This window comes from Hypomesus nipponensis, chromosome 4 (genome assembly GCF_054491055.1).
Source record: "Hypomesus nipponensis isolate SF chromosome 4, ASM5449105v1, whole genome shotgun sequence".
Classification (NCBI taxonomy): Eukaryota; Metazoa; Chordata; class Actinopteri; order Osmeriformes; family Osmeridae; genus Hypomesus; species Hypomesus nipponensis.
The window spans coordinates 11,304,195-11,331,654 of record NC_140364.1 but is presented as its reverse complement, the minus strand read 5'-3'; the positions used below and the strand labels follow the sequence as shown (position 1 = coordinate 11,331,654).

The 27,460-nt window shown below is 40.9% G+C and overlaps 4 protein-coding genes and 1 long non-coding RNA gene across 10 annotated transcripts; 1 reads left to right on the top strand and 4 right to left on the bottom strand.

Moving 5' to 3' along the window:
• Nucleotides 1-265: 265 nt before the first annotated feature.
• snx10a (sorting nexin 10a) lies at nt 266-4,319 on the bottom strand. Of its 2 annotated transcripts, none has more exons than XM_084695650.1 (7): nt 4,109-4,319; nt 2,538-2,582; nt 2,272-2,358; nt 1,946-2,046; nt 1,673-1,771; nt 1,274-1,480; nt 266-992 (listed from the first exon to the last, which is right to left on the bottom strand). In XM_084695650.1, exons 2-7 carry the CDS (start codon nt 2,565-2,567, stop codon nt 848-850), a joined length of 669 nt encoding a protein of 222 aa, XP_084551776.1. In that variant the 5' UTR covers nt 2,568-2,582; nt 4,109-4,319; the 3' UTR covers nt 266-847. The 2 variants fall into 2 exon arrangements, with proteins under 2 accessions (XP_084551776.1, XP_084551775.1); XM_084695649.1 differs by lacking the exon at nt 4,109-4,319 and adding an exon at nt 3,425-3,639.
• A 1,436-nt stretch (nt 4,320-5,755) lies between these two features.
• cbx3a (chromobox homolog 3a (HP1 gamma homolog, Drosophila)) lies at nt 5,756-8,764 on the bottom strand. 2 transcript variants are annotated; one of them, XM_084696523.1, is made up of 5 exons: nt 8,618-8,764; nt 7,817-7,962; nt 7,433-7,601; nt 7,189-7,283; nt 5,756-6,947 (listed from the first exon to the last, which is right to left on the bottom strand). In XM_084696523.1, the coding sequence occupies exons 2-5, from the start codon at nt 7,954-7,956 to the stop codon at nt 6,821-6,823; spliced, it is 531 nt and encodes a 176-aa protein (XP_084552649.1). In that variant the 5' UTR covers nt 7,957-7,962; nt 8,618-8,764; the 3' UTR covers nt 5,756-6,820. The 2 variants fall into 2 exon arrangements, with proteins under 2 accessions (XP_084552649.1, XP_084552648.1); XM_084696522.1 differs by having other exon boundaries at nt 7,817-7,989; nt 8,618-8,761.
• Nucleotides 8,765-9,084: 320 nt separating this feature from the next.
• LOC146295570 (chromobox protein homolog 3-like) lies at nt 9,085-12,332 on the bottom strand. Of its 3 annotated transcripts, XM_084696518.1 has the most exons (6): nt 11,629-11,738; nt 11,139-11,213; nt 10,626-10,762; nt 10,235-10,409; nt 10,005-10,099; nt 9,085-9,800 (listed from the first exon to the last, which is right to left on the bottom strand). In XM_084696518.1, the coding sequence occupies exons 2-6, from the start codon at nt 11,169-11,171 to the stop codon at nt 9,674-9,676; spliced, it is 567 nt and encodes a 188-aa protein (XP_084552644.1). In that variant the 5' UTR covers nt 11,172-11,213; nt 11,629-11,738; the 3' UTR covers nt 9,085-9,673. The 3 variants fall into 3 exon arrangements, with proteins under 3 accessions (XP_084552644.1, XP_084552645.1, XP_084552646.1); XM_084696519.1 differs by lacking the exons at nt 11,139-11,213; nt 11,629-11,738 and adding an exon at nt 12,152-12,332; XM_084696520.1 differs by lacking the exon at nt 11,139-11,213 and having other exon boundaries at nt 11,629-11,771.
• A 74-nt stretch (nt 12,333-12,406) lies between these two features.
• Nucleotides 12,407-18,056, bottom strand: nfe2l3 (nfe2 like bZIP transcription factor 3). Of its 2 annotated transcripts, none has more exons than XM_084696516.1 (5): nt 17,129-18,056; nt 15,510-15,608; nt 15,312-15,413; nt 14,717-15,194; nt 12,407-14,578 (listed from the first exon to the last, which is right to left on the bottom strand). In XM_084696516.1, exons 1-5 carry the CDS (start codon nt 17,660-17,662, stop codon nt 13,812-13,814), a joined length of 1,980 nt encoding a protein of 659 aa, XP_084552642.1. In that variant the 5' UTR covers nt 17,663-18,056; the 3' UTR covers nt 12,407-13,811. The 2 variants fall into 2 exon arrangements, with proteins under 2 accessions (XP_084552642.1, XP_084552643.1); XM_084696517.1 differs by having other exon boundaries at nt 15,312-15,392.
• A 1,817-nt stretch (nt 18,057-19,873) lies between these two features.
• Nucleotides 19,874-22,665, top strand: LOC146295568 (uncharacterized). The gene is made up of 3 exons (XR_014753327.1): nt 19,874-20,106; nt 22,158-22,332; nt 22,597-22,665. It is a non-coding gene; the product is annotated as an uncharacterized LOC146295568 (long non-coding RNA).
• Nucleotides 22,666-27,460: the final 4,795 nt, after the last annotated feature.

Genomic DNA, 27,460 nt, shown 5'->3' with positions numbered 1-27,460 from the left:
TTAAACTCAACTTGTCTCTGTATTTCAAATATATTATAACATTGACAATCAAGTACTTTGCATCTCCTTGGCTTTCAGACAAATAGCCTCTGAACACTCATTTTTCAGTCTCCAACCTCCCTCTACTGGGCAGATACTGCCATGCATCTAGAATAAAGATCCATCAGAACAAGGGCACAACTATGGTATCTATAGCATGAAAAGGGCCTTGCTGCAGGCACAGAACATGTTGAGTCCTCATTCTTCATAAGTAAACACCATCTGCTTAATAAAAAAACATTTATTTATCTTTAAACTACATTTTAAATCACGATAAAAGCATTGTCAAATGTTTTCCAACAGGCCCAGCTACTACATTGTCCTTGTGTCCCTTTGCTTTATAAACATAAAAATACAAACAAAGTAATATTTAAGAATATTTCCCAGTATTGCTGCTTTGCAGGTTAACATAGGTATTCATCATAAAATTGGATTCTTTTTTAAAGAGGAACAGGCCTATTTCTTTTTGACATTAAATAGACAAGGATGTATCCTAGCACCTCACCATTCCATAACATTTGAATTATTCTTCATTCATTAAGACCTATTATTACTAAATGTATCAGCCATTTCATTAAGTAAGATCTGGGGGAAATGTATACTAACAAACAGTAACTAAGTTAAAATGTCTGTCCTTCAGCAGTGTCTTCTGAAAACTCCAGGACTCAAATTACTCGACTCGCACAATCAGCTCCTTGTAGTCTTTTGAGCTAACACACTCAAATCACATACAGGAGACTTTGTACAGGGTATCTGTAGAAAACTGTGCACTGGATACCCATGTGCATGCGTTTGTGTGCGGTTATAGTCAGGGATGAATGACGTCATGGTGGCACGGAGACTTTGACAGACAGCTAAAGAGTGTTGCTTCTGTGGTGCTCGGATCACAGTCCGACGGAGAACTGCTGCTCTGAAGGTTGTCCATGCTGTGACCAAGACCTGATGATGTTGTGCTGGGGGAACAAAAAATCTAAGTCAATTATTGAAGGAACTCATGCTGCTTCCTTTAAAACAGTCAAACCATAACTAAGAACCTTACACATAAAAATATGACTGAATGAAAGGCCGCACATCTTAGCACACACACACAAACAATTGGCCTGCCATCCAATATCCTATTTCTAAAATGAACTTGTTACACAAACAATATACTGAACTAGCTAACACCCAAACATTCCATACTAACACATTACATTACAGCCATCCCCTGTGCACCACCATCACACATCCTCACCTCTCACAGGTGGAATCGCAGAAGGCCTTTTGCACCTCCTGGGCAGGGCAGTGAGGAGTGTGACAGTCCATCCATTTCTGGATAGCCTCTGCCACCGTGTAGCGTGTCTGGCCCCGGGCGCAAGCCTCCATCTTGGCCATGCTCAGCTGGGACTGCAGGAACAAGTGCAGGCGGCTGTCAGACAGCAGAAGTGGCGTTTGAAGAACACTGCACAGGCCAGAGGGAGAAAGAAGTTAGGTCCGAGGTCTTGAAACATCAAAGCGCTCCCGGGGGAAAAGATGAGTGTTCTTTCGACCACTAGATGGTATTGTTACTGTCAAATCCCTTTTCAAGAGACTAGTCATCGAGCAGGTAAAATAAGAGGAAGGGGAGGAGAAGAAGTATAGGGGGGAAACGTACAGTTCTAGAAACTCCTGCATGCCCTTCATCCTCTGGCTGACCTGTACGGGGTTGCTGAAACTGAAAAAAGGGTTCCAGGGAGGCAGTTTGGGTAGCTCTCTGTAAAAACAGGTAACCAAAGCAACAGCAAATTTAAAATATTTGAATTTGAGTCAACAAAGCATCAAGATATATTGCACTATAATAATGCAGTATTGCTTTACAAAGTAAATTTTAAAAAAAGGCCTAAGGAAATAATGTTATGAAAAATAGCCATCGTTTTCTGGGAATTACATGATCAGAGCGTTGTCTTGCAGACGCTGTCTGAGCCAAACAAACTCGCTGTACCTCCTCCTCACACAAGAAGTCTTCTTCCTAAAACACATGCTATTGGTCTATATACAGGAAGAGGAAAGTGGAAACTGCGTCAGCAATTGTTGACAGACCTTACGACCACTTGGTGACCATAATAAATGCCTCTCTCACTATACCCTGGCCAATGCAAGCTACAAATAGGGCATTTGACAATATAAATACCAATGACTGCCGATGAACGAAACATAATTATAACCTGGATCTACAGCCGAACCATACCTGACAAGGATAACTGGGGTACTCACATGTAAAAAGATCTCATAGTCTACGTGCGTGTGCCAGAAATCCTCTTTGTGTTGCTTGGGATCACGGACCCAAATGCTGACAAAATCCTACAGGAAGAAAAAACACAGGTTTAGATATTTAGAGGGAATGTGTGTGTGTGTGTGTGTGTGTGTGTTTTCTATGGGCATAAGTAGAATGTTTAAGCATTTTCCACCTCAAGACTCCAACCAGAAAAGCTTCTCATTTCGAACTGTACTACAAATAAATAAGATATACCCATACACACCGTTTTTGTCAGACTGTCAATGCCATCCATAGTGAACAATGGAACCTAAGGAAGTAGTGAAATAAGATTGTGTTATCTTCAAACGGCCTCTTTAAACGGCAACATAAAACAGTCAATGCAGTACATCATTTCCTCATGAAATCAAGATCTCACAAGATAAATGTAGCTTATTGTCAATGTTTATTGCAACAGTTAAGAAATAGTGAGAGCGCAAAACTGAGCTGGGAAACCGACTGCAACACAGTGGAATACAGTAACCCAAGCAGTGTCACTACAACCTACAGACATATACATCTCTCAGGTCAGTCATGTGTCTTGTTATGACAAGAACTCATTGACATTAACTGCATAACCATCAGTTACTGGGTGACAATGTCCAGTTATCTACCAGAGACACCTTATTAGTCAGAAAAGCTGTGCAGTCAGGGTCATAATTTACTTAGGAGTAGCCTACACCTAAAACACCAAAGGCTGAAATAGGTAGAATAACAAGCAGGTCCAAAAGACAAGGGCAAGAAAAAACTGAAATCTGCTAGGCCTAGTAAACTCCATTCCAAACAAGGCCACGTCTCAGCTAAACAGGTCAGAGTACAGAAGTGTCAAGGCTCAAAAAGATTTTTTACAGGGAATAGGCTGTAATTTGCAAACATTTGGAGGATCCGATTTTTGTTATTAGTTTGGATTCTAGGTCAAAGTAGGCCTAATGTAACAACGCAGCCATGTCCGAATCCATCTGGATCGCCTAAATATCCTATAATCAGATTACAGAAAGAAAGAAAAAACGCTGATCAAGAATTAGGCAGCTACAGCATGTTTTTTTTGTGAAACCGGATAACTTTTTTCCTTTCGAACAAGTAGCGAAGGCTACATTAGGAAAGCTGTCTGACCTTTTTTTTGACCTTTCAGGCCACGTTTTACATCTTTTGCAACTTCCAAGAATTGTTGAAACGCTGAGCCAAATTAGCATCTACTCTTCCACAACAAGGCGACAGGAAAACATTAGGTCACATGACAAAGTTACCATTAGCCGGATTTCTCAGCCACAGTAATGAATACGTTCTACCAATATAGATACCTTCCTTCGAAAGCTACTTGGAGTGTGACATACTTTTGTACACAGTACGTGTACAGAAGTAAGCCTAACCAAAGAATAGTCAGGACATCAAAGAATTGGAACGCATTTCAATGATTCATATAGTTGTAGCCTAGTACAGTGGCCGTACACGGCTGAACTTCGTCACTGATCTCTGTGACAGCCTTAATTCAAGACCATGAACACAGAATGTTTCAAAGAACAATATATTTGAACCATTTCTCAACTTAATTTGACTTGATCTGAAGTCTGCTATTTAGAAACTCACTGCCAAATATATTGTGTTTATGGCAATGATTCTTATAAATAGACTGTTTTGAATTTCAGCAAAATTTCCTACACTTACAACTGAACCAGAATATGTATTGTTTTGACATAAGGAATTGAAGTCACACTTTTTAGAGCGAGAGGCTTCCTAACATTTATAAAAGTTATGTTATGACAAAAACGTATATTAATTTCTCATTTAAAAACTCACCTCATGTGCTGTTCCTGGAGATTGCTTTTTCGTTGTAAACCAGCTGCTGTTCGAGCGGACTTGATTGCAGCGTGGGTTTCCCAGTGGCTCCGCTATTCACTGAAGACTTCTCTACAATTCACTGTAGGCTGTTCACAAAGCGGCGCGCTCTCTGTGCCTCTATACTCGTCCCCGTTAATCGAAGTGGATGTGGATCCTGGTTGACGTCAGGCTACACATTCAAAACTTGCTTGAATGACGGAATCGATATGCTAACTGAATGAAAGGGATAGGGTGTCACGATTTCCTTAATAAACTTCCCAAACTTTAATGTGCCGCTGTGACAAAAAGCAAGACATTTATCATTCAGAAGTAGGCTAACAAGCCACTTTAAAATAGGCCTATGTGATGCTGATATGAGATAATATGTCATGTGTCGAAGCCTGTATCGTGAGTTTTATGTTCTCTTTTTACATCGACATTTATTATCTAGAATAGTTAATGTTCTACTTACAAGTCTGTTTTTATAGTTAGCCTACAATTTCACAGTTTATAATTTCAATTATGAACTTTTCAGTTTTGCCACCATTCCATAAACAATGATGAGTACATAATTATACAACTCTTGTTTACTGTCGGCTAGGTTTACTGTCTAGAAAGTCTAATCTATCTACTGCTAACTGGATTTGCCTGACTCCCCATAGGACTCTGTCTGACCCTAAACTGAAGTCTGCTCGAAAGAATTTCTCTTTGATTCTTTGAGAAAGTCAGCATTATCTGTAACCCAGATGGAATGCATAGGCCCATGTAATCCATTCAGCTACCATGTAGAAATATATTTTACATTTTAGATAAGAGCTTGACACATGACCATAAACTTTTACAAACACAAACACACAGTCGTCAGTATGATTAATCAACATTTCTTACCATAAGCTTTTAAAGTTCTTGCTCACAAAAAAAAAAGAATGAATTCAGTCTGCTACATTCCTTACTTAACCAGACCCATCTCTCAGTGAATGTGAGGTCTAACTAGGCACTCCTACTATATGCACCCCTCCAAGTTCCCCATTCATCAAACCATTGATGGATAATGTCTGGTAATTAGCATACAGAGGACTGCTATCATGGGAAAATAGGCTATTTGAGTCTGGGACTATTGTCTGTGTATAGGCCTATCTGTGGCATCTTTGTCAGTTCATTTCCAATTTCCAGTGCTCACCTGCTGAAATCGTGACACTCAAATTATATTGGAGAGAGTAATTTGACCTGATTCAAGCAGATTAATAAAGAAATATTCAGGGCTGTTGTGGAGTGTAAAGAAAGAATACATCCCACCAAACTGCATTTCTCAGTGTCAACAAATAACATTAGTATCCACTTCAAAATGTTCTTTGGGAATTTAGTTTCTTCTGACTGAAGTCTCCATGAATAGCTAGTTGAGAGGCTGCCACATAACTGTACAGAAGCAGAGGTCCAAAGTCCATTCCAAAAACCATAATGCCAGTCAAGGGCCAAGCATCCTGCATCTGCAATGTCAGCTGTTTTAGTCATTGGTATATAGTAACGCCCTGCCCCGATAGTACTACTCAATGATTCCTGGCTATCGATAAATTATGTCACAAAGGCTTAACAAATTTGAGATCAAGTAAATGAAAAAATGTGTAGTAAAATGAAGCATATAAACCTTTATTGAACAGCTTTTTGAAAAAATATTTACAAGGAATATACAGCAAAGACTGTTCTAGTTAGGATTCAAATGCAACATCAAGTTTAACAAAATGTACTTAAAAAAAATTCATACCGACAAGTCTCTTGTTCATGAACTCAGGACAAACAATAAACATGGGGGGAGGGACAAAAGATTAGGTTATGATAGTGAGCAAGGGAGAAAATACTTAAACTTCAGTATAATCCTCTGAGAACATTTTTAAATTGTAACTGATTTAACACTAGAACTGCCATGGGGTAAAAATGACCCCCTTGATGTTTTCAAATGCATGCAACTTGAAATAAAACCTCAAAACATGACTTTTCCTTAACATGGGATTATAACATCTGATGATATATGATGGGTGTGGGGTCAAGAGAATTATTTACCACCAACGGGTCATTTTTACCCCTCATAGAAAATGCTGTCGAATACCACTCTAAACACAGCCGGTTGCTTAGCTTGTCGTCACCCATAGTCTACTAATTGATCCCGTTTTGGAAACATGACCCGGTGTAGAAGGATGAATTCCCAAAAAGTTGCTCCAAGACAATGCTCCAAGACATGAGTATGGGATAATCCGATGGGAAGAGATCAATGATTTCTTTTTCATTAATAAACCCTATAAATTTAAATTTTAGAAATATTTTTTCCAAGTCAAACTTACCATTTGAAGAAAAAAAAAAATCAATTTAACAACTTAACTGTTTACAGCAGGAGGGCAAAACATGACACTTCCCAGCAGTTCTAGGGGGTAGAGTAGTGTTGGCGGTTCTATTGTTAAGATGTAGTTACCTTGTTAGGATTAGGCAAGTCTAACCCTTAGTCCATGCTCTAACACACTCTCACCCTTTACCCATATCAGAATAGCTTCCTTTCCCTATTACTAAAGTATACTCGTGCTGCACTAACACTTATGTAAATTACATTTAAAAAAAACGCCAATGCAGGTGAACCACATGTAGGTCAGCCCTGAGAGGCAGAGACAAGGACGGTAGCAGATCAAGGTGGGGGAGCGGAGGCTACTGGGATTCATCCTCTGGGCAGGAGTGCCAGGTGAGTCTTTCTTCATAGAAGGAGATGACCACCTGAGGACAGCGAGTGTTAGCTTCACGTGCTGGAACCAGGTCAGCTTCATCTGAATCTTTCCTGTAAAGTACACAAACATGCTTATTGATCAAGGCATCTACAATGATGATTCTATCCAGCACAAATATCCAAGCTGTTTATTCTTGTTTTAACCACATACCCCACTTCTATCAAAAATGCATGCATTTCATCCAACCATAAGTTTCAAAACAACTTGTTTTGGAAAGTTAAGTGATTAAATTAAACAGTGAGATATACAAATGCTATTTAGTAGGACTTGGACAGACAACACATAGCTCACCACTTCATTAAGAACATCAATTCTCCACTGCTGTCTGTTGCACCAATGATCCTCTCTGGGTCTAGATTCCTAGCAAAGCCTCTGGGCTTTTCGGTCTGGAATACACAAGACAAAACACAACCAAATAAGGTTGGACAGCGTCATACTCATGGGGTTACATATAATTCTTACATGCAGATTAGAAACAATTCAATTTAGGATTCTCCTAGACCCTCACACAACTAGATAGGTAAAGAATACCAACCACATCCTTCTTCTTCTTGGCTTTGTTCTCTTCCGTCTCTGGTTCATCCGTGGAGGACTTCCTCTTGTTGGACTCTGGCTTCTCCACCACAGTCTTCTGTGCCTCTAGAAATGCCGAGATCAACTCAGGACAGTCCAGGTTCTCTTCAGGTTCCCAAGTATTATCCGCACTGGCAAAACATGATTCTTTGTTTATACTACCAAGATTAAATTGGATGTTTACCCCTTACATTTCAAGGCCAATTCAAACATGTTTTTTTTTTTTTGTAACAGACAAGGATAGCCTGACACCACAGCCCTAGCTAGATAAACAATTAGACGTGTTCATTAATATAATAAATGCACACCCCATACCAGGGAAGCGTTTGTTCCCAAGCACACTCACTCTGTGAATCCTTTCCACTTCAGGAAGAACTCAACCTTCCCATTGACAATGCGTTGGTCCATCACCTTCTCCACAACAAACTCTTCTGGCTGCTCCTGGACCTCCTTTTTTCCTTTCACGCTTTGCTTCTGCTTACCCATGTTAGACTGCGAAACAAGAGGGGAGGCCTTCATCTTGAGATGAATTACCAAGAATTTAATAACAGTCCAAGAGAAAACACATAGCAAGCCATCTACACAGGCGACAAGGCCTAATACTTAGTTTCGCTAGTCTCGATAAAATACAAACTGTTAAGACTAATCGTTTAGGCCTAGTCACCTACTTTGCTAGCTAACCATTTAATTACTTGAAACGTACAACGGTAGTGCCGCGCTTAATTTTAATCGACGGCCGCTTGAAAAAATACTCGCTTGCTTAGCTAACTAAACCTTTCCCCAACAGCTAGGCTAGCTAATTAGCTCACACCAAAGCGCCGAATACACAAAGCGCCCAGCAGCAATGCAATCTACCTAGTGTAGTATTTTAAGAATACAAATCAACAACCTAGCTCTAGCGTTTTAAGTTTTTGTAACAAGAATGTCGTGCAAGCGAAGTTAGCCAACCAACTCTAGATATGCAAAAATGATTTGCGTCTAATGTTAGCTAGCTAGCTTGTACACAAAGCTAGCCGAAAACTACCAAGCTAGCTAGGTATTTAATGGCCTTGTTTGTAATCATTGTCACATTGATAACGTCAAACGTATGAGGCAACTATATAACATGCATGGCATTATACGTCGCTTTCCGAGGCTTGGGACTCACCTTTAAAATGGGTGCGAAAACACTGATGAAGATGGCAGGCAAGACGAGCGGCTTGTGGATGCAGAGGTTTAGTAATCACTCTCCCCTCTACCAGCCTCGTGTGTGTATCTAACTCATGTTGCAACTGAGTCTGCGCACGTTTTCTTTCTGAAGCTACGGGTAGTAATGAGGCACAGTGTGACCTGATGTGCAGCCAGGTATGAAAGCAAGAGATTGGAAAACTAAAGTAAGCTACCACAATCAATAGTTCTTTAGTGAATCTGTCTTCAATATACATACACAGCATGTATTAATAAATAAACGCACGTACTTGCAGAAATGATCAGAAATAGCTTACTATTCCAAAATACAATATGCCTCCCAATTTTCAATTTACCTACTGTGAATGTAGCCCAGTCCCCAAAAATCCATATAGTGAGCTATTCAAGTTGATACAGTATCTGGAATGATGGGATCCAAAACTGACACTTTATTAACCTTTTATTAGCAAGAACCAAACTTACCAAAACCCATTTAAAACTAACCAAGTTTTTAAAGATATTTGTGTCATCTTGTGCTTAATGGTCATACCATGAAAAAGTGGTAGGGGAGAAAAGGTATTTCTAAGGAAAAATCAAGAGTGAACCTACGTGAAGAAAAACATGTTATAATGCATTCAGAAACACAACCTTCATCTGAAAAATGTGGACAAAGTTAAAGCATTTATACTCTTTTACAAAGACCTAAAACATTCTCTCCTTTGTACTAATAGTTAATGATTCTATTGTCTGTTGGACATCAGTCTACTTTAGGGTAACTATGACAACTGGTGAAGCATTTGTATTGGCTGAGAACACTTGAGAGTTCACAAAAAGCTATATGATTTTTGTTTTTGTTAAATGTAATTCCTAATAATTTTCAGATAAAAAAATATCTAATCAGCCTATGAATTTAACCATTGCTATGCCAACATTATAAAGAAATGTAAATAGAAAGAAGCAGTGGGCATTGCTCTGTCCTCAAACTGTTGAGGGTTAAACTTTTGGAGAGCCGTCAGTCCAGTTATCAACCAAGAGGCTACTGGGGCTCATGCTCAGGGCAAGCATGCCAATAGAGTCTTTCCTCGTAGAAAGAGATGACAACCTGAGGACAGCGAGTGTTAGCATCCTGGGCTAGAACCAGGTCAGCTTCCTCTGAGTCTTTCCTGTATAGTAGATAAGAGGATTGGGGGAAAAGAACAAACAAAATTGTTTGATCCGTGCATTTAAAATATATCTGATAACTTACTCTTGTCTTGACTTTAGTCTTGTCATACCCAGTTGCTTTGGTTTGAAAGTGAAGTGATCCGATGTGTGGTCAAACAGTCAAATTAAAATAGGGTTACTGAGTGGGACTCGGAAAAACTCACCACTTCATTAAAAACATCAATTCTCCACTGCTGTCTGTTGCACCAATAATCTTCTCTGGGTCTAAATTCCTAGCAAAGCCACAAGCCTTTTCATTCTGGAAAACACGGCAAACCACAAACAAACAATGAGGCATTACCATTACGTGCAGATTTAAAAAAATCTACATTATTTGCCCAGAATATCGCCAAAGAGTAAAGAAGCACAATATAAGTTATTTGATATCGCCCACCATCTCTTTCTTCTTCTTGGCTTTGCCCTCTTCTTCTTCTGTCTCAGGCACTTCAGTGGAGGATTTCCTCTTGGTAGACTCTGGCTTCTCCATAACATTATTCTTGGACTCTAGGAACGCCGAGATCAACTCTGGACAGTCCATGTTCTCCTCGGGTTCCCAGGTATTATCCACACTGGTGAAGCAAGTGTACCGTACATTACAGAAACAAGCTTAAGACCAACATGAGGGAAAAATGTATCGTCTTTCTCTGTGGGAAGTATCTTCTTATTGAAAGCATGGCACTCACATTTAAATTACATATTCAATCTACATGGATTTTTATGAACAACAATAATATTGTATATACATAAACCTGCTCATTAACACCAGGGAAACACTTCAAACTCACTCGTTATATCCTTTCCACTTCAGGAAGAACTCAACTTTCCCATTGACAATGCGTTGGTCCACCACCTTCTCCACAACAAACTCCTCAGGCTCCTCTTGGACCGCCTTACATTTTGTGTTCTGATTCGACATGTTAGACTAAAATATAAGAGAAGATTTATCTTTTTTTTTTTTTTTTATGAAAGGCCTACTGTAGGATTTAAAAAGCAATGGCTAAGCTCCAGTACACTGTAGCTAGCAATATTAGCTGGTCTAAAATAGTGAAGACTCAATATTCACCGAAACGGTGACACTAAGGTTGTCTTCACGCTTGGAAGGTTGGGTTCGATTTAAAGGAACTCGGGACTCAATGTATAATTTTCTGTTTTGGTCCGGACCAAGAAGATAACCGCACAAGTCTACACATGTTATCACTACCTTAAGATAAGGATCACTAACACGTAGAGTAGTGCATAGACAACAAACGAGCATCAAACAACTTAAAAAGTAGAATACAGTTACACATTATTGCTACCTTGGAGGCAGATTTGAAGTGGTTTGAGCCCATTTTAATATTGGACGTTATGGTAGCAACCCCAGCTTGCTGACCCTAGGTAGTTAGTATACAGTAGCACTGTACTGATTGGTCTTGTGCGCGTTTTTGCTGTGAGGTAGCTCTAGAGCTAGGATAAATGTCTGTTTCCTATAACTTAAGTTTTTCTTAAGGCGCCGAGTATGACTTGCTAAAGTTAGAGACGGCCTTTTTCTTTCCATATAGTACTAGTGCTAGCTACTAATATAGCATATTAAACTTGATAGCTAGTCTGCCTCGGCAATACTAGGCCAGCAACAACCCAACAGTGTGGAAGAAAAAGAAATAGGGTGGAATAACGGTTTGCACTACATAATAGTTTGTCTAGCATTAGCTCTAGAGCTAGCTACACATATGAAAACTATAAATTAAATGGAAAATTACATATCTAAATATAAATTATAAATAATAAAACTAGCTAAGGCCACATTACATTAGCCAACGGTTTCACCACCACCAGCAAGTCGTCCTAGTTTCAATGCAAACAATATAGCACACATTTCGAAATGTTGAATGAGGGCTAAATACTAGTCGTGTCGTCTCGAGTACGTTTGAATGTTTTGTGTTGTGGTTTGATAAACGCCAAGATGCAGCGCGGGAAAATGGGATTTTGGCTTGACTACGTGGATTTGAGTCTTTAGGAAAAATATATTTCTGGTACTGTACATCTGACCTTCACTGGCATTGTTTGCAATACAGACGCGTCATTCAAGTAGTACATAGCTACTACTACTAGTTAGTAGCTTAGACCAGGTAGTCTAGCAAAATAGCAAGACAGGCTCTTTAAAAAGGTTAGCGATCTAGCAAATATAAGGCTAACATGAAGACCCATGCAAATTGCATGATGCAATGTCTACATGTTTTAGCATGATGTATGACATGAAACCTTTTAAACGTGTAGAAAAGGTAAAAATAAAGACCACAATTAGTTGACAATTTAGCACTTTCACACTCACCCATCTTCTTGGGGTGTAAAATATGGATGATGTTGCGTCTGCACCAAAGCAACTGCACCATAGAACTGCAGGCCACTATCCAAACCACAGCAAACTTTTAAAAGTTGCACCTTTATAGGTTATTAAAACCAGCTTAGTGGCTGCTATTAAACTACGATTGAAGTCACCCACAGCCCACCTTATTTTATTCAAAACTAGTTTGAGAGTATTGTAGGCCTACAGTGGATGTTTCAAGTGGGGAAAAAAACTGCCACATGCGTTTTTACTTTTTTTTAATTTGAGCTCAGAGCGAACTCATTTAAGACCCATTTCACAAAGAACAGCTTTAGTTATTCAAGAGATCCCACGTTCTGCACATCCTTCACCATGCGGTCATCTAATAGCAATCAAGCCCAACTGAGTAACAAACGAACGGTAAATGGAAAAAAAGATTGTAAAAACAAAACAATATTTTATAGTCAAACCAAAAGATTGAACATTTGCAAAGAAAAGTAACATTCTGTGATGTGGTCAACAATAACAACACACACACCCTTCAACTGAGAAAGGTTTTACAAGGTTTAAAGACGTTCCAACAAACCAAAATAATAAAAACCAAACTAAAACTGCATCAAAATTCTTTATGTTCCTGATTTTTTTTTCTTCATTTTTACTATCTACATCACTTGTGTTTTAACTTGCACAAATGTTTTAATTTATTATACAAGCATACTGTGCTTCTTTGAACCAGAGTGGTTGGTGATTGTATTGTCTATTCATTCAAAGAGATTATTTTGTTAGGTCCATTTGAGTTTCACTATGACAAACGGTGAAGCATTTGTGTTGTCTTAGTGCACTTGTGTTCCTATACTATCCGTTGCCCATGCCAAGATCCCAAAAATATTATCTCTCAAAAAATGACCATAAACAACCAAAAGGAAGATGTGAGGTAGAATAAAAAGTCTGACTCGAAGCCTAAACTAGTCGGGGAAATTATACAAAAATAACAATTATTCATTCAGTATTAGTCAGATAAAAAAAACTGCTCTTATATATATATATATTTAAAAAAAACAATCACATCTGTGCATCACAGATGCACAACTATCAAATTTAAATTAAGGCCCTTAGAATAATTGGCATTCTACCATTAAAGAAAATTGAGGAGCATTTTAACTTGGGGGCAATAGAACATCGGCCTCTTAGAACTCGACAATACATTTTTTTTTTGCAGTCAATGCAACCACAGCATTCTGATATGGTCAATTCTACATGTGAACTTAAATAATTTCAGTTCATTCATTTATTTCACGCTTCTACAACTTACCGTTGTACTTCTACACAAATTATACTGCAAACCTTACACATCAGTTCAAGAAAACTCAAGAAATCTTTAAATAGCTATTCAACCCAGCCCCCATTCATATAGTGGGAAGAAGCATCCAGTGTCTGTGCTACATTGTTTTTCCTGGAAAAATTCTGACATTCTTTATTTACAGATGGGTTGACATACACGTTTTTTTGGGGGATTTTTTTTTTTTGCGGTTCTACCTTTGATTAGGCTCCCAAAATAGGTGAGTCCAGATAAGCAGAGGAGCTGACACCATTTCATAACCAGAATGAAGTCAGTTAGTTCCAAAAGAACAGAAACAAACTGTAAGTCACAAAAGCAAATTCTGCATCAAGGCTTCTTTTCCTTCTTCCTTTTATCACTTTTACTTGAGGTTGTTGTGGTTACAACAGATCTTCTTATTGGCTGTACCACGAGCCTTCCGCTGGCTCCACACTGCAGGGTGTATCTGTCGGGGGTCAGGGGTTGTCCCAGGTCATCCCTCAACCTGGCCAGGACATCTCTAGAGAGCTGCTCAATGCGCTGGCCCGTAGCCCCTAGAGCCTTGGCTGTGTGTTGCTTCTCCCTGAGCAGGGTGTCTCTCTGGGCCTGTAACCTCTCCACCTCCTCCTGGAGTCCCGTGATGGCATCCAGCTTTCGTTTACGGCAGTTTTGGGCGGCCAGCTTGTTCTTTCCGCGTCTGCGAATGTCCCTGAGGAGGGTGATCTGTGCAGACGAGAGCGCTTGCCCCTCCAGAAGCTCCAGGAACTCCTCCACGGGCATACTGACGATCTGCGGCGCTGAGAAGGGGATGCACATGGCCCTGGCTCGCAGCTCATCGCGGCTCAGCTCTCGCTCGTCATCTCTGTCATACTCTTCTTCGCTTAGAGGCTCCTCTTTGATGGCTTTATGGGAGAACGTAGACGCCGACGACTGGAAATAAGTAGGGGAGGAGTAGCTGTGGTCGTGCCAAACGTTCTCGCTCAGATCGACCTGTGACCATGTGTCATAGTCGGCAATGCCCTTGGAGGGGAGGGAGTCGGCCTCGCTGCTGTATCCTGTGGCTCCGCCCTCATCTTCGCAGAATGAACTGGAAGAGGATGACACCTCTGACGTACCTGCGGGGTGAAGCAGTAAGATCACATTTCAATACATATACCGGTGGTTTCTAATCACACGAGAGGTAACAAATAACTCTGCTAACCAGACCATGACAACGCCTTTCTAAATGGATGAATGGGAATATTCCTTCTCACCGGGGGACGTGGGGCCTCTCGAGCTGTTCTCCAATGAAAGGCCAGAGTCCGAGTCCAGGTCTTCTAGGACTCGAGGGTCTATTCCCTCCAGAGTTCCCAGCAGCTGAGGGTCAATGGAATCCAGCCCCTCCAGCCCCAGCAGGTTAATTTGATCAAACACTGCCTCATCCAGGCAGCCTCCTAGTGCACTGTCGGACGTAACATTCCGTGTTGTGTTGCACACTGAAGAGAAAGGCAGTGTGGCTAGCCCTGCTGTTACGCCTGGTGATGAGTCAGAGTGAGAGGAGTTTGTAGACTCCAGTCGGAAGTAAGGTGCCCTTTGCTGGGTAACGGATCCGCTTTCATCCCTGTGAGGGACGACATCATAGGGTCCAGCACCTCTCACCATGGCATCACGCAGACTGACATTCTGGCTGATGGCGCTGGAGATATCAGTGTCTAAGTCAGAGAGACGCTGGGGAACCAAAGGATCCAAATCCTGCAAAGAAAACATTCACACACCCTTTATGATAGTGGAGAAGTGATGTCCAATTGCCAATGAAATCACTACATGGTTAACTGCAAAAATAGGTCAGCAATAAGGAAAACGAATTACATCAAAATCGGTAGATAGAAAGTGGCTCCAGTCAAGAGTCGTAGGAGGGGCATCTTCAGAACCAGACAACGTTGAGGATGGCTGGGGATCATCAAGCAGATGCTGGAATACAAAACAACTAGCCATGAGCACACACAAACACATTCAAGATCATTTGAGCCTGATCGGAGCTTTTCTGTTCATTTTCATGGTGGGCACCTCTTCTAGTGTGGAACTGAGAACGAGCTGCGTCACAGGTGCAGGCTCTTCTGCTTCTTCATCACTTCCATCATCCTTTTCATCAATCTTGTCCTGGGCCTGGAGGGAGAAGGAGGGGGTACTTGTTAGCTGACAGTCCTGGCGGTTCTCCCACTGTTCTATTTGTGGTTCAGCAAACCAAGCCTAATTATGTTTTAAAGAATGTCTCTGACAATGACCAATTTTGTATGTTTATGATTATTTTGTTTGCACTTGAGTGGTTTGTCAGTTGAATGACTTGCTGCCGTCCTACGTATAACAGAATTGTAAAAATACACACACACACACACATATATACACATCGATATATATATATATCAATGTGTATATATATGTGTGTGTGTGTGTGTATTTTTACAATTCTGTTATATAGACTATAGACAACTGCGGTTTAAATATGCTGTCATTCATGCTTGAAATGTAAACTTAAGCTGTGTGTGTGTGTGAGGGGATTTGACAATCGGAACAATTGTATTTCAGGTGGTGCTGTGAGAATGTGGTGAACTGGCTCTACAAGTCATTTAACAGCTGCAAGGGTTTGTCTAAGTGTAGACTGACGCCACAAGACCCTCCAGGGGTGAGGGGTGGGGAGCACAAGTAAGTATTTGCATCAAAATGAACGCTTGAGGCAAGGGAATGACAAATGAAATAAAATCTTGGTGATATTTTTCCAAGTCTGCTTGGACAAGTTGGTCTTTTGAACTTGTAGGCTACAGATGAGCCCAAATTTGCCTGCACCTGTGCCATATTTTGTCAGTGTAAGTGAATAAACAAACTAAACACCACATTAGTAAAGTAAAGACAGTGGCTAACAAAGAATATCTCTGGACTAAACTCGTTCTAAAAGGGTCTGGGATTGAGGACTACAGCTTTAACGTAACTAAAGGGGGGGGTTGTTTCAAATTCTCTCCAAGCCCACAGCATACAGCCTAACAGGTGGGGTAAGATTACAGATTCAACATCCACTGGGCTCAGGGTATCATATACACCTAGCAGCTGTTAAATTTTGTGGATTAACAAGAGATGTGTAGACCATGAAATAAAATGTTCTCACAACCCAACACACATATTGGTAAAATGTTACCCTTTGTTTTAACTTTGAGTTACTTTACATAGAGCAAAGCCTGTCAACCCTCGCTGAAGTTGTGTCACCAGTCATTGACTTGCCAAGACATGGTTCCAAGACATTTCTGGGTCCCCAACAGGTGCATTTGGTCTTTTGTTAGACAGCAGTGTAAGTATAACTTCTGAAAGCTTGCTAGTTTATTTGACATAAGCTTAGAGTACACAAACCTCAGATCAAATGAAAAGTGAGAGTGTTTGTATAGGCAATGTGTTTAAACGTTTCTCTAATATTCTGGTAGATGGTTAGAATCAGTTAGCTAGCTAACAAACCAGCTAAGACACAATGTATCAAGCCCCATAAAGTAGAATGAGAAACGGGTAAATAACTAGTGGTAATTTAGCCACAATTTGAAATGGATGAATATACCGTTTAACATTAACAGATCCGAGTTCACAAAACTGCCCACTAAAAAGATTATAGCAGCTAATAGTGCTAGGTTCAATCTTTTGGATACCTCGCAGGCTCCAGTGACAATGTAAGGCCCAGACACACACTGTTCCTGGATTGCAGTGTGGCACTCCTCTCGTCGGTCCAAACAGCTCTCGTCTTCGGACAGAAGATCACTGTGGTTTGCATTGTCCAACGCACTCTCCAGAGTCAAACCTGAGCTTATGTCAACGCCATTACTTGTGTTGTTTGATGGTTCTTGGAACTCCGAACTGTCAGGCACTTGGTGCACGAGCCATGCATTCAGCTGCGTAGGGAAACGAGGTGAGCCGAGAGCTCGCACCTCGTCAAGCAGCCTGCGACTGGCAAAGAAATAGTCTAACTCGAGACATTTGGGGTGCACGCTGTATCCATCCCAGGTGTCCCTCAAATTGTGAAAGGGTGTCTGGATGTAAGCTGAGCTTGGTCCGACGTTAATCTCTAACAGTGGGGAGAAGTAACCGCTTAAGTAGCTATCGACGTCCACGCGAACTCCGATTAAACTGAGTAAGATCGTAAACTGGATCAGGCCCTCTGTGAAGTATTTCTTCACGTTTTGCATTTTTAAATAACGTGAATAGCCACTAAGGAGAAACACTGTCGCGACAGTTCCCTTTCCCCGACTTGACAAAGAAAACTGCCAAACAAAAGAGCACGCGTACCCTTCCCCTGTCAGACAAAGAGGTCCGCCCGCACCGGCGAATTTGTTAGCAACCTAGCTTAGCCGAGCACTACCGGCTTCTGATAACTTCCTGACAGAAACATACCTCGTTCAAGCAACGGATGTTCAGTCACTTAAATACATATTTAAAATACGGTTAAACATGTATACATCCCGAGGATTTCGTCTCTGTTTGGATTATTTATCAAGTAGACTAAAGTGTTAATTTAATATCTTGAAATTGTCTTCGTTTGTCTGACATGAACAGAGGACCTCGAGGTACATTTGCATATTTCCCGCAACCTCGGCCCAAGGGTTGTATCTTAACAGTCTCCGATTGGACAATCTTTCAATCCGTTATGTTTATAGCCAATTGTCGTCCTACACCAGTCATAAAGTCGGTCCACTGAACATTTCCGCCGGCCTACTATAAACATTAGTAGAATTTTATTTTAGAAGTTCAGTGTTTTGTTGGACTGCCTAATTTATACAACGAAAACATAATGTCTCCAGGATTTAATGTGAAATATAAGTTGGAAGTGCTGAACAATACAGACACATAAATTCAGTCAATAGGCTACACAAAAAAAACATCAAGATAATCGGGACGTATGTTATTTAGGATTGTCGGAAGGGCCAAAATTGGCCCGATGTCTTATGTCTTATGTGTCCCCAGCATAAGACAAACATGTGTCAATTTGACTCACGTTCGTCATTAGAAAGTGTCAACAAGTGGATCTTTTTTACGTTTATAGTATATGTTAATATGTACACATGTGCATATATTCATGTATTATAGTTTACATTTGAGACTAAATAGGATGTTTATTTATTTATTTGCTTGTTGTGACTAAGTTTATGTAAGGTATTTACGAGAGCACTTTTCGTTTTGTCCATGGCTCAACTGCGTCCCCTGCTGGAGAATAATTAGGAAATCAGGCTGTGAGTCCACCACTCGTTGAATTTCAATGCATCAACATGGATTTGTGAACGGGACAGTTGAATTGATTGATGCGTACAGATGTTTGTACAAACAACAAGACTGATTTGAAAAAGCATGACCTGAAACACAAATTGAATGCTCAAGATACAAATTGCTCTTAGTTTCCTTTGTCAGGGCAACATAAACTGTATCTCTGCTAAGAAATCGTAGAAAGTTACATATACACAACAAAGAAAATTAAGATATTCTGTATCTATCGATATATCTGCGTCAATGTATCTATCGATACAGAATCCATAAACGTGGCCCAAAACCCAACAAATGTAGTTTGTTTTGGGTGGAGAATATAACCAATGAGTAGGCCTAATACCCAACAAAAATTGCTAACAAAAATCATATAGTGCCTACTCCACATCTGTTAGAAGAGGCGGAGATCGGGAGATGGCCCACGAAATCCAAATATGGGCGTGCACACTTGGACACCTTCGATTTGGTATTGGCTCGGAAATGCCATGGACTTTAAAACATGGCAAATAGGGAGCGGACCCTTCCCACAACTTCTCTGATTGGATGAAACCATGTACTAGCAACGCCCACTGTTGAAGTTGTGTGACCTACTTAACCAACTCCCTGCCACTGCTGGATGATTTAGCTTAAACAATTAAATCAAACTTTCCCTTGTTCACCAACACATTTTACATACACATTTATTCAACGTATGTTAAATGTTTAGCTGTCTTTATTGAAATTGTGAGCATTCTTACTATAACATATAGGCAGTTGTGTAAAACTGGCACAAGGTAGAAGAACAGACGATGCTTTAGTGTACTCGATAACATGAATGAATCCTGACTTGATCATAGATCACATAGAATAATCTTTACACATCTCTCTCTCTCTCTCTCTCTCTCTCTCTCTCTCTCTCTCTCTCTCTCTCTCTCTCTCTCTCTCTCTCTCTCTCTCTCTCTCTCACCTGCATCAATGTGTGCCTAACATAACTGTATCTTGATAACATAAATGCAGTACTAATAACAATTCCCAAAACAAAGCATTCCATAATTCATTCGTAGAATTTGGCAAAGCAACTGAACTGACATTTGAGATATGTAATTGAATAGCATGCAAGATTTACAAATCCACCGGGTGGGCCAAACAAGTCGCGAGTGCGTAAAGGCACGATCCAATTCAGGTCCTCAAAGTGTGGCCAAAGAATGATCCATTTGACTTGATGTAACGCCAGCATGCGGCCCCTTGATTAATCCACAGGTATTTTCATAACGATGCGAAACGCTTTTAAATCAACTTTGTGACTCTCAGGACAGATTTATTATAGGCATCTAAATCACGATAGGCTTTCCTCGTCAAGGAGAAAGACGATTGGCCAACAGACGGAGTACGTATTGTAAGTGGATATTTTTACAATGAGCATGCGCAAAACGTAGACACTGCCGCTAGGAGTTGTGGGAGCTGCAATGTAACAAACTGTAAAAAGGAAGTGGAATTCAGTGGCGTTTGGAATTCTCTTCGAATAGGGTTGCGTTTGTCCGTACGATTATACTTAACCTACCTCAACATTGCTAAAATTTTTCATATAGGTTCAGACTCATAAAACAAGTAAACTGAACGAGAATTATACTCAATGTCCCTCCAGTATATCTGAATGTTGCAAGTTAACTAAGGATATGCCGTAGCATTTCTTTATACTGTTGGCCTATTTTTATCCAAAATGTTGATCCTAAATTAAATTGGGACACTTAAACTAGCATACAAAATATTCCTATTATAGAATATTCAAATGGATAACCCTATAATACGTTAATTTTGTCACATGTTAATTTAGTAAGTAACTCGTGCCTCTCGTGTCTTACATGTAAGTGGGAGGGTTAAATTAATAATAATAATAATAATGAAGAAAAAACAATCTATATGCAAAGATGCTTTCCAACCATCTCCTGCTGTTTTCAATTTCCAAGTAGTCCATACCTGTTGAATGAGATTATGTTTAGAAACAAAATCAAATTAAACATCTGCAGCTGCATTCATTAAAAAAGCAAACGAATCTATTTTGCCATGTTCTTTTCCTTTCATTTTAGATTGTTTAAAATCATTATTAGCATTCATTCATGATATTTTTGTTGCAATAGAATAGATGAAACAAATTTTTTTCTAAATCTATTTAGACATAAATCTAGCAGGAGTAGATAAAGAGCCAATTACATGGGACATATAGGCCTATTGTTACTTCCAATTATTGTACATTTTATCAAGTGGTAATACAATGAGTGTCACATAATATAAGAATTAAGAAGCAGTTTAACTGTAAAGCTAATTATGGATGGAAATTAGAGTAATTAGATAATCAAAACCTATGAATTGGCAATTTTATATCCATCAATGACAATGTATTAACCCACATTATACTCCGACACAAAATTAAAATAGCTCAAGGCTTTTTTCCAGATTAGCGCTCCAGTGCACGGAGCTCCGTAGCCCAAAGCACAAAACAACCGACTGGCAACCTGGTCCCTCAAGGTCCGCGGCGGCTGCTTGATTGACGTCCAGCCGTATCCAATGAAATAAAAATGAAGGAATTCTGACCTCCCATTCGCCCAGCACTGCATACATCTCATACAACTAGGCCTATCGCGAAGATAATATTACCATACTTCCTAGGCATGATTTTCTGGCAAACTCCTGGGCGCCCCGCAGTGGACACATATGGAAGCAATCTTTCTGTGGTGTACCGTTCTTCGAAATAAGTAATAAGAATGAAAAATGCCTAGCCGTCTTCTTTACTTTATTTCATTCCTTTTCAATATGGTTTTATGTTAATGGAATGAGCAGACCTCTTTAACATTATGTTTCCCCACGGCCTCGAGGAAATTGATTGAACATGTTCAACGTTTCCTTCAATAGGGCAATTTTGTTGTATTTTTATTTTCCATCTGCCATGCCAGTCATTAAATCGTTGACACAATTGATGTTTATGACTTAGACAAAAATGCTGTCATACATACATTTAACATATTTTAATTATTTCTCGTTTAAGCCACTCTGGCCTATTTCCTTAAAAAAAAACGGGAGGTAGGCTATTTCTTCCACCACAAGAGACCGCCACTCTCTAAGTATTGGAGCTTAGACCCTGCTACTCTTTCAATATTCTTTCGTATATTGCTAATAATACATATACGTTCTACATGTGATCAACAATCCCATTTTGGAAGGTCTATAGTTGTCATTGCATTAAGCCCATTTGATGAATGGAGAAAATTCTTTATTGCTCCCACTCCGCTCTTTTTTCATCAAGTGATATCTTTGATTCTATATCTCTCTTTCCCTCTCTCTCTCTCTCTCTCTCTCTCTCTCTCTCTCTCTCTCTCTCTCTCTCTCTCTCTCTCTTACTCTTACTCTTTCTTCATTTCTCTCTTCTTCTCTCCTTCCCTGAGGACACAGAGGTCGAGGAGGCCAGCAGTTGGGCAAGGTGCTGACAGGACGTTTCACAGCTCCAGCGGCGGCCATGGATTTGATGTTGGAGCCTGAAATGGCTGCCTTGATAACACTCGTCTGGCTGAAAGAAATTGGCAGCTTTCTTTGTGGAAAAGAAAAGAAACACTTCTTACATAAACTGGTAAAAAATGACCCCAACCTTGCAGGAAAACAAACCTATGAGATGTGACCTAGGTCCAGAGGAACTATATTAAGAATCACAAAAACTCACGAATATGCATTCCCTCTTACCCCCCCCCCCTTTCTCTTTTTCTTTCTTTCTTTCTTTCTTTCTTTCTTTCTTTCTTTCTTTCTTTCTTTCTTTCTTTCTTTCTTTCTCACTCACACACACACACACACACACACACACACACACATCCGCACATAAACACACACATATACACAGGTTTTAATATCCTGAAGCAATAGAAGCATCATCGTCCCCAAAAGCAGTTCTGTTCAAATACTTGTGTGGGTGAGTTTTTTTTTCTTTTCCTGTGTGCATGTGCGCATAATGCCATTTATGTGTCACTACCATGTCTTCTGCACTAATGGACTCTCCTAACCCTGTCTCCATCTCTTCCCTACCGCCCTCCCACCCCCATATCATATCCATGTATTCCCGTAGGGTCTGATTAAAAGGGTTTCCAGGCGGAGGGAGGAGGAGGAGGAGGAGGAGGAGGGGTGTGACAGCAGGAGAGTGCAGGATGGTAGAGTGCTCATTATTATGCCTTGTGTCTGGACAAGGGGAGGCCTGCTGGGGTACTCTTTCACCTAATCAATATAGATGCTGCTCTCACATCCTCCATGTCCACCATTCCGCCAGACTACCCCATTAGAGATAATGTTCCTGCTATTGACACAGTGCACGCTGCAGACTAGGATGTGGTGACCTGTGCTTTCTTCTCCCTTTTCACCGTGTCAATCTCTGAAGCTTTACTTTGGTTTGTTTTGCTCGTAACAAATGAATACAAATAATAAACAAAAATGATTATTTCACATCAGATAAGTCCATTATTGACATTAAAAAGCATCTACCCTTTTGGATCCTATAGGTCAGGCTGTGAGTTACAAAGATTATATGGAATTATTAGAAAATCCCTGCAAATCCAAGACATGGAATCACTGCTGGAACCAGTCCATTGTAGACTTAAAGGAAGGTGGTTGATTGCCTCCCTGTCTGCAGGTTGGTGTGGGAGTTAGGCAGAGCCACCGACGCAGGAAAGATGCAGACACAAGAAACGTCTGAGAGATGCCTAGGGTGGCTGTGGAGAGTGAACTTTAGCCCTGTGACCTGCTGACCTTTTGATCAGAGGTCAGAGAGGGAGGGGCCACGGCTGTTGGGAGACTGGGTAATTGATGGGTGCAGAGAAAGGCCTGGGGGTTGTATGGAGGAGGGAGGGGAAGCAGGGAGGGAGACAGGCCAAAGAGCTGACCTGGATTCTTGTCTTCATGTTTTATCTAGAAAGGAGTTGCTTTGGATGGATATAAGTAAAGGGATACCCAATTATGTTAGCTTATGCGTACTCTCACTCTCTCTCCCTTCCTGTCTCTCTTTATCCTCTTGCTGTCTCTCAGTCTCTTTCTCTCTATGTCTCACTTTCTCTCTGTTAATGTATGCATGTTCACACTTTCAAATGTATCTATGTAAGTTACTAAACACTCCACTGGAGAATCTATGAATAGTCCCTCAGTCAGCAGTCAGGAATCCTTAACTTTCTAAAAGAAAACCACAGTTGAGTTTTTTTATTTTATTACAAGGGGTCAAAGGGCAAGCTGAATTGCTAGAGTTCTGGGTTGGTAGAGGTGGTTGGGGAGTTGAGGTTTGGGGCTAAAGGGGGGTTCTGTAATGGCTGACAGATGTTTACAGGGGCCTGACTGCACCTCTGTGATCAGGGAAAAGGTTTACATTTGTATGTATGTGAGTGTGTGTGTGTATCTGAGAAAACTGTAATTGCAAATCTCAAACACACATACAGTACAGTATAAACAGGAACACACACACACATCACCAAGGGGATGCATCACGTGTATGTCCTTCTTTGCAGTGGTTGAGAACACTAGCCATGTTTGTCAGTCTCTGGCCCTACTCTATCCAGATGGCTCAGGTCTCTTTAACTAGGGGCCCAGGCCTGGTAGGTTCTGTGTGGGCCTCCTATCCCACCTATCCACCACGCTCCTTTCAGAACCAGCAGTCTTACTGGACCTCTTTCACATATTAGACAGGATTCTGTGGTGTTCCGTGTTCCAAACTTGCTTTCTCAAGTTACTGACTGTTCTATGTCGATCGTGCCAAAGCTGTTATTTTAGAGAGAGCTGGAGGAAAACCGTGCATACATGTGTGTGTGTGTGTGTACACAAGTGTAGATGGTGGTTTGTGCTTGTATAGGGTTTTTCACACTTGTCTGTCCACATGACAGTTCCCCAGAAGGGTCTCACCAGGTTCACACCAGGTTCTGTCAAACTTTGAAACTTACACAAGCTCCCATTTTATCCCCAAAACTGCAGGAGTGAACATTGAGTTTGCAGCTACAATCAGAGACTTTCTGAAGATGAGAAGCTGTGGACAGTATTTTCCCAAAATTTTGAAAAACATGATGGTCTGGTTTTGTCCATCTTTCAGGTTGAACATGATTACATTACTCTGCACTTCCAGTGAAGGGTTTTCCCCATGACGGCACTGTTGAAACTTCAAATCATCGCAGTTAATGTTTCTTATTTACTCAAATAGCTGAGGACTGACGTACAGGAACAGAAATATACAGAGCGGTCTCCCGCAATCTGCCGAGCTGTTTTTGCGTCAAGAAGGGAGCAGAATTTAGTAAACACACTTGTTAATTCTGATGACCCTCAATTTTCCTCGCTTCACTGAGAGAAAACAGAATGTTTTCTAAATGGTTGGCTCTTGGAATGTGTTCTCTCTCCTATACCAACTGTTAGTTCAACCACTGAGGGGATTTAGTTTATATGCTTTTAAACCCAAGCAGAAAGATTTAACAAAGAAATAAACGGAACCTCAATGACAAAGCATTTGCTTTATCAATTTATCGTAATATGAAGTCATTTCGAGCGCTCTTTTGGAGCCTGTTTTCAAGTAACTACTTATTAAACTAGAAAAAAAAGCTTGACAGATCTGAATTTACAGAACGTTATGTTCTTCTTTCTTTGAAAAGTAACGTACCCTATCAATTTGACAACACTCGGTCTGTGACAGTCACCCTGTGGTGCTCACACATTCCATTCTCCTCTCCTTTTGAAGTGGACTGATCCCTGAAGCTAATATCCATGATGGACCAATCATTGTGTCCCTGTGGCCTAAGTAAATGATATCCCTGGTGGGGAGGAGAGGGAGGTATGTGACACGGTGCAGTTTTCACAGAGCTGTGACTGGTGGAGGGTAATGCTGATGAGGACTTTGTGATGAGACAAGGAAGACAGACTCCTATTGCTTCTCTCTGATGTTTGTTTATTTCTCCTTCTCTGCCCCTCAATTTCTTCTCTTAGCATGAACACTGCACACTGTACCCGCCGTATTTGTTTGTGAATGACTAGTCAGTGCCTTTGGTAGGGAGAAGAGCAAGGGAGGGAGAGAACTGGAGGATTTTCGGGTTGTTAAACGGGGCATTAGAGAGCTTGTGACTGGGAGTTGTAGCTATAAAACCAAACAGTTCGGCAGCACTCATGTTTTAGTGTGTTGGCTTGCCGGCTGACAGCGTGGTTGTTTGGGGTGTCATTCAGGGCCTAGTTTAGGGGCATGGTTTAGGCCATGCTTTATGCTGTGTGTTTGGCACCAGGCTGTTTCAGGACACACAAGAGGCTGATTTGCTGAGCTGTGGCCACTCATGGAAACTTACACCATCGAGCCAGTTTGAGCGATATAAAACAGCAAGTGGAGGCGGGATATTAAACAGAAATCATTGTTCCCTAGAATACTCTGTTTGTTTCAGCTCTTGTTTATCAGGTTTACCCAACTTGTTTATGGTTGAGTTGTCCACATTGGTAAATGTTAGTTTCTCCTTAGATGTGATTGGTAGTCACCACTTTGGCAGACACACACACACACACACACACTTTCATCTATTCATCTTCCAGTCTGAATGAGGGGGAACAGAACTGATGGGCCTAACCGTCTTGATGATTTCCTCATGCTGAAGAAGCATTTCGGCGGTGAGCTCTACCAGCAGTATGCCACAGGTTCCCATGTCTGGATAAACAGTCATTCAAACTGACACACTGAGACAGAAAAACTGATGAGGAGCCCTTTGTGAAAATAAAGTCCAAAGAAAGAAAGAAAGCATTGGCAACCAGCAGAGAACGCAAGGCCTGATCTTCCATGTTAAACTTTGAGTTACGAGACCGTAGCTCTTTTTGTTCATCTTTTCAGTACATTCACACAGCTACTGGTGAGTAAGGTTTGTCAGCGCAGATCAAGGGCACGGTTACTCAGTCCAAACCATGACTGATAGGAGGGGATCCAGTAAACTGAATATAAACCTGTGTGTGTGTGTTTGTCACTGACTGTGTGCCTGTCTGTATCCCCAACTGTGTGTGTGTTTGTGTGCGTGTTCACTTACAATGAAGTCACATGTACCACAGAACCCATTGAAGAGGATGAACGCACCAGTGAGAGAAGCTGAGTGGAGATGATACACAGATCAGCCTCAAGGGATGCGGGCGGAGGGGGATGCGGGGGCAGCGTTGGCGGTGGCGGCGGTGAGGGAAACAGGGGGTCCCCGTTTCAGATGATACAGTCATCCGTCATCATAGATGTCAGTACGATATGGATCAGCAGCTCCCATTTCCCCGCTCTGCTACGTGTGGGTGTCTGTGTCGGTGTGCACGAACGCGCGGGGCTTCCAACAGAAACCTCGACAGAAAGGATCCTCCAGCAACGGCCTCTCTCAACAACCTTGCAGTCATTTCAGAAGCATGCAGTTATGATTTAGCATTAATAAAAATGCAATTGCCAGTTGTGGTGGACCCGCACTGACTAATTAAGTAGACAATAGACTGAAGGGTTCCACTGTTGACAGTAACTTCACGTTATTCACTCTGGGTTTTCTCTCTTTTGTTGTCAAGACCATGTTAAATCAGCCCCAAACAGATGGATCCTGTCTCTCTGCCAACACGGCTCAATAGACTATGTGTGTGTTCCTGAAACGGTATGTTCCTGTGTGTGTGTGTGTGTGTGTGTGCATGTGCGTAGTCCTCTGTGCATAACAATTTCCCATCCATGGAGCTGACTTCATTCTCTGGCTCGCAGCTGCTGT

Coding starts and splice junctions, on each gene's coding strand:
- nfe2l3 (XM_084696516.1), bottom strand. CDS start 17,662: ATGCAAAACGTGAAGAAATACTTCACAGAGGGCCTGATCCAGTTTACG. Junction 15,609..17,128: donor TTGTCACTGGAGCCTGCGAG/GTATCCAAAAGA, acceptor TTCTCCCTCCAG/GCCCAGGACAAGATTGATGA. Junction 15,414..15,509: donor TCAGTTCCACACTAGAAGAG/GTGCCCACCATG, acceptor TTTGTATTCCAG/CATCTGCTTGATGATCCCCA.
- snx10a (XM_084695650.1), bottom strand. CDS start 2,567: ATGGATGGCATTGACAGTCTGACAAAAACG. Junction 2,047..2,271: donor ACTATGAGATCTTTTTACAT/GTGAGTACCCCA, acceptor TCCTGTATATAG/ACCAATAGCATGTGTTTTAG. Junction 1,481..1,672: donor ATGCAGGAGTTTCTAGAACT/GTACGTTTCCCC, acceptor TGGCCTGTGCAG/TGTTCTTCAAACGCCACTTC.
- cbx3a (XM_084696522.1), bottom strand. CDS start 7,989: ATGAAGGCCTCCCCTCTTGTTTCGCAGTCTAACATGGGTAAGCAGAAG. Junction 7,284..7,432: donor CCAAGAAGAAGAAGGATGTG/GTTGGTATTCTT, acceptor TGTGTATTCCAG/ACCGAAAAGCCCAGAGGCTT. Junction 6,948..7,188: donor TTGATGTTCTTAATGAAGTG/GTGAGCTATGTG, acceptor TGTACTTTACAG/GAAAGATTCAGATGAAGCTG.
- LOC146295570 (XM_084696518.1), bottom strand. CDS start 11,171: ATGGGCTCAAACCACTTCAAATCTGCCTCCAAG. Junction 10,763..11,138: donor ACTTCAAATCTGCCTCCAAG/GTAGCAATAATG, acceptor CTTATATTTTAG/TCTAACATGTCGAATCAGAA. Junction 10,100..10,234: donor CCAAGAAGAAGAAAGAGATG/GTGGGCGATATC, acceptor CGTGTTTTCCAG/AATGAAAAGGCTTGTGGCTT.